General features: G+C 37.6%; 1 protein-coding gene across 2 annotated transcripts in view; it reads left to right on the top strand.

Annotated features, from left to right (window-relative positions):
- Kdm5a (lysine demethylase 5A) overlaps positions 1-5,755 on the top strand; it is a 90,858-nt gene that overhangs the window by 24,747 nt on the left and 60,356 nt on the right. For both annotated transcript variants that reach the window (XR_003378477.1, XM_005365139.2), the window contains exons 6-8: positions 415-520; positions 2,380-2,471; positions 4,028-4,186. Coding sequence is in view for 1 of the 2 variants with exons in the window: in XM_005365139.2 (XP_005365196.1) it covers positions 415-520; positions 2,380-2,471; positions 4,028-4,186 (357 nt within the window). In the remaining variant the exon portion in view is untranslated. The remainder of the gene's footprint in view (positions 1-414; positions 521-2,379; positions 2,472-4,027; positions 4,187-5,755) is intronic.

The raw sequence follows: 5,755 nt of genomic DNA on the forward strand, positions 1-5,755 counted from the left end.
TGTGAGCCACCATGTGGTTGCTGGGAATTGAACTCAGGACCTTTGGAAGAGCAGGCAATGCTCTTAACCACTGAGCCATCTCTCCAGCCCTCCCCTTAACTTTGTATTAGATGATTTAAAAAAAAAAAAGCAAGACTCTATCTCTCCCTCTTCTCTCATTCCCATTCCCTCCCTCCCTTCTCCCTCTCCTTCCTCTGAGACAGGGTTTCTCTGTATAGCCTGAACTAGCTCTGTAGACCAGGCTAGCCTGAAACTCAGAGATCGGCCTTATCTCTGCCTCCTGAGTGCTGGGATTAAAGGTGTGCACCACCTGGCCAATACCCTATCTTTTAAAGAAAACTAATTGTGTGATTCAGGTGATTCAGAGTAATTATGTTAATGCCTTTTTTTTTTTTTTTTTTTTTTTTTTTTTAGTCAGACTCTGGAGAAGTAAACAGGAACACGGAACTTAAGAAACTTCAGATTTTTGGGGCTGGACCCAAGGTTGTGGGCCTGGCAGTAGGAGCAAAAGATAAAGAAGGTAAATTCTGTTACTCACATAAAATGAAGTGCAATGACATGATTGTTAAAGGGTTCAAGTGATACTTTAATTTATTCCACTCTGTGCTGGGAATTTTATTACAGGGTGTATAGGCAGACTGGCTTTTTTTTTTTTTTTTTTCTGGGTTTTTTGAGACAGGGTTTCTCTGTGGCTTTGGAGCCTGTCTTGGCACTAGCTCTGTAGACCAGGCTGGTCTCGAACTCCCAGAGATCCGCCTGCCTCTGCCTCCCAAGTGCTGGGATTAAAGGCGTGCGCCAACATCGCCCGGCCAGACTGGCTTTTTTAATGGTAGAAATATTAAATTTAATGTGTAAGAAATAGTACATTGCATTTTTTGGCTTTTAGAAGCTTGTTCTCCATGTCTTAACATACAACATGATAATTTTATTTAGCGTCTAAAGGCTAGTTAAGTTTCAGTAATGATTACTGGTTGTTACATAGAGTTCTAAAAGCTGTTACATTTAAAGGGATTCTCAGATTTTTAGTATGAAAACATACCGAGAAGAGTTTTTAATTTTAATTTTTTTTTATTTATTTATTATGTATACAATAGTCTGTCTGTGTAAGCATGCAGGCTAGAGAGGGCATCAGACCCCATTACAGATGGTTGTGAGCCACCATGTGGTTGCTGGGAATTGAACTCAGGACCTTTGGAAGAGCAGGCAATGCTCTTAACCTCTGAGCCATCTCTCCAGCCCCTTAATTTTAAATTTTTAATTTTAAGTTCTGACCATCATTTAAGTTTTTTAAATAATTTGTCCTCTATATATTATTGAAATAAATTTTCTTTGAAGAGCCTAATTTAGCACCATATTAGAAACTTTTGTGAGTAGAGTTATTGATGCACAAATTAAGTTGTACTATTCTTATATAACATGTTAATTCAAAAACTTGTTTTAATGAACAACAGGCTGGACATTTTTGACTATAAAGATTGAATGAAATATTAAAGTCACATTTTGCATTTATGAGATGTATAATTTATATAATATGAGTTGCCTGAAATGTAAGGGATCAGATAATATTGTTCCACTCTCAAAACTTTGGGGAAAACCAGTCCTGGTGACATACATTTATTGCAATTCCAGCTACTCAGAAGTCTGAGACAGGAGAATAGAGATTTGAGGCTTGCCTGGACTACAGAGTGAGTTTCTGGCCAATCTGGGCAATTTGAAGAGCCAAAGTAGCATTAAGAAAAGCTAGAGGTATATAGCTCAATGGTAGACTATTTGCCTATCAATCATATACAAAATTAATCTAGTACTACAAAAATGAAAAACAACGTACAATCAGTGTAATAATACTTACCAGACGTGCTTTTTGGTTTTTCAAGGCAGGGTTTCTCCCTAGCTTTCGATCCTGTCCTGGAACTAACTCTTGTACACCAGGCTGACCTTGAACTCACAGAGACCCCCTGCCTCTGCCTTGTGCTGGAATTAAAGGTGTGCACACCATTCCTGACCTTATGCCATTCTTACAGCTATTGTTTTGTCTATGGTGGTCTTAAAGAAAAAGCTCTGACTAACTTGAGAGCCCCTCTAAAGCATACATATAGTCAGTATGTAGTAAGTACTGCATACAGGCAGTCATTGAAGGTTTAATTCCCTGGATTTGTCTTGATTAGAATCCCAAATCTGCTATATACTGGTTATATGATCTTGAACAAGTTACCTAATTTCTCTATACCTTAAGTTTTTTATCTTCACCTGCAGGGAATAATATTCTACCTCAAAATGTTGTGAGACTTTATCTAATTTAAATAATTTTAAATAGTGTGTGGTCCATAGTAAGCACTCATTTTTAGTTTTTACTTTTATTATATAACTTTTTATTTCAAGATGAGGTCACCCGAAGACGAAAAGCTACCAACAGATCAGATGCATTTAACATGCAAATGAGACAACGGAAAGGAACTCTCTCTGTTAACTTTGTAAGTGCTTTGGTATCTGTCAGGAGGGAAAGAATGTATTTTTATCTTGGCTTGTCTTGATATGTTGTGTTCAGTTAGTTTATTTGATTAGAAGACTTTGTGGCAAATCTCAAGGTTGGAGTTTTGGTTTATATGTTAGCTTTGCTTCGTCTCGTGTACACTCCCTTAAATCATATGCCTGTGGGTAACTGAGTTAAAGAAATGATATAAATCTGTATATAGTTAGCCTTTTATATCTTCAGGTTCTACCTTCATGGGTTCAACCAAATATAGATTGAAAACTTTTGAAAAATTATTTCTGGAGCTGGGAAGAAGTTTAGTGGTTAAGCACACTGGGTGCTCTTCCAGAAAACCTGAGTTTGACTCCCAGCACCCACTTGGCAGCTCATAACTGTCTGTAATTCCAGTTGCATGGGATCTGATCCCCTCTTCTCACCTTTTGCCTCTGAAAGCATCAGGCATGCACATGGTGCACAGCAAGAAAACCAACAACAACATTGTACCCATGCACATTAAAAGATTATAATAAATTGTTTCTGTGCTAAGCAATGTAGAACTTTTTTCTTTGCTTTCAATCATTTTATTTAAAAAAAAAAAATGAGGCAGGTTCTGGCTATGTAGCCCAGACTGGCCTAGAACTCAATGTGAAGCCCAAGTGGCCTTAAACATGACCTCAATCTGCCTTAACCTCTTGGGTGCTGGGATCACAGGCGTGCATCAGCCAGCCCACCATAACCGTTTTTGTTTTTTCCCCCTTGGCATTATTTACTAAACAACATAGTGTGGCAACTTCAAAAGCATTTATATGAAATTAATAGAATCTAGGGATGAACTTGCTCTGAGGGAGGCAAATATTAAGCCATTTTATGTAAGGGATTTAAGCATCTCTGGTGGTTGGATAACCCTAGCAGATTCCAAGAATGGATGGATGGATTTTTATTTTATGTGCATTGGTGTTTTGCCTGTTCATATGCCTGTGTGCAGATGTCAGATCCCCTGGAACTGGAGTTATAGACAGTTGTGAGCTGCCATTTGGGTGTTGTGAATTGACCTGGGTCCTCAGAAAGAGAAGTCAGTGCTCTTCATTCTGTTTTATAGTATTTGTACGGAGAATGAATGATACTTTTAAAGTATAAACTTACTTTCTATTCCCTAGATTATAGTGTTTCTTGATTCTGGCTCCTCCTTTGTATTTGTTTTTGGGTTGGGTTTTTTGTTTTTTTGAGTCAGTGTTTCTCTGTGTATTTGTGGCTGTCCTGAAAGTTGGCTTGTAAACCAAGTTGGCCTCAAACTCAGAGATCCATGCCTCTGTCTCCTGAGTGCTGGGATTAAAAGCATGTAAGCATGTGTCATTACCGTTGGCTAGGCTTTGGACCTGCTCATATTTTTGTTAATTTCCTCTAGAAGTTCTGGGGAAAATTGTTTGAAGTAGATTTTTAGGATTAAGCTATGTTTAGTTCTTAGTGTATGTTATATATTTTTTAATTAAAGAGTAGTTCATGAGAAAAAATGCAATATAGTATAGAAAATATACTTATTTTTATTTCTTTTTATAGGTTGATCTCTATGTTTGTATGTTTTGTGGCCGGGGAAACAATGAGGATAAATTGCTTTTGTGTGATGGATGTGATGACAGCTATCATACGTTTTGTCTACTTCCGCCACTACCTGATGTGCCCAAAGGAGACTGGAGGTGTCCTAAATGTGTTGCTGAGGTACAAACTTAACATTATAAATCCATTTAAAACTAAAGATAGAAAACAAAACAAAAAACTGAAGATGGTAATCCATGCATGTAATGTAAAGATATTCTCAAAAGCTTATCCCATTCTCTTGTTTATTATTGCTGAAAAATCTCCAGGATTTTTTAAAGAGCTATTTTGAATTACTGTATAACAACTGTATTTGCGGCAGCTTGTCTTAATTTTTTTCCTTCTGTGACTATTGGTTGGATAATTTTATTGTTTTAGTTATGTAAGATTTTTAAATTGTAAATTATTTCACTCTATAAATGGTAACAGTTAAAATGTGAATAGAACTAAGCAGGAATAAAAGGAGATAGAGATGGCTCATCATTTACTGCTTTTCCTGAGGACTCAGGTTTGATTCTCAAAACCTACATAATAGCTCACAACCATTTGTAATTCTAATTACAGAGAATCCAACACCTTTCTGTTCTTGGGCATGAGGCGTGTACATAGTATATAGACATTTATGTAGACAAAATACCCATATACATAAAACTTTAAAAATTAAATTACAGAGAACCAAAGCCCTTAGTTTACTTGAAGTTATTCACCTTTTAGATATATGGTATTTATTTCCTAGACGTGAAACAGGGATTGGCATTATATTTAAGTAGTCCCTGATGTAGTAACCACTTTCAGAAAATAACCAGGCTGGCCTGGAACTTAGAGATCCACCTTCTTCTGCTTCCTGAGTGCTGGGATTAAAGGTGTGCACCAACACCATCTTGCCTGCACTTACATCTTTATACCACATGAATGCCTGGTATCTGTGGAGGTTAGAAGAGGGCATCGCCTCAAGTTGTCAGTTACTTTTCTATTCCTGTGGTGAAACTTCATGACAAAGGGAGTTTGCAAAAGAACGTTTACTTAGACTATTGTTCTGATGGATACGAGTCTGTCATGGCAGAGAAATATGCAGCAAAGCAGCAGGCATGGCTATAGGAAGAATGCTGAGTATTCACACATTGACCCACAAACTTCAAGAAATGATAATGAAGTAAATGACACAAGTGTTTAAACTCTAAAAGCCTGCCTCCAGTGAAAGAAAGTCCTACTTCCTAAGTGTCCCCAAACCATCCTACCAACTGGGGACCAAGCATTTAATTGCCTGAGGTTTTGTGAAATGTTTCTCACTCAGACCATCACAGATCTTCTGAACTGGACTTACAGATGATTGTGAGGTCCCTTGTGGGTTTTGGGAAATAAATTCAGGTCTTCTGGAAGAGCAGCTAAGTACTCTTTTATCTTTTTTAAAGATTTATTTTTGTGTATACAGTGCTCTACTTGCATGTATGCTTGCAGGCCAGAAGAGGGCATCAGATCTCATTATGGATGGTTGTGAGCCACCATGTGGTTGCTGGGAATTAATTCAGGATCTCTGGAAAAGCAGCAGCCAGTGCTCTTAACTGCTGAGCCATCTCTCTAGGCTCAAACAGCTGGTACTCTTAACTCCAGCCCCATGGATTTTTTTTTTTTTGTTTTGTTTTGTTTTTGTTTTGTTTTTCGAGACAGGGTTTCTCTGTGGCTTTGGAGCCT

The sequence above is a fragment of the Microtus ochrogaster genome, unplaced genomic scaffold, assembly GCF_000317375.1.
Source record: "Microtus ochrogaster isolate Prairie Vole_2 unplaced genomic scaffold, MicOch1.0 UNK1, whole genome shotgun sequence".
Lineage (NCBI taxonomy): Eukaryota > Metazoa > Chordata > Mammalia > Rodentia > Cricetidae > Microtus > Microtus ochrogaster.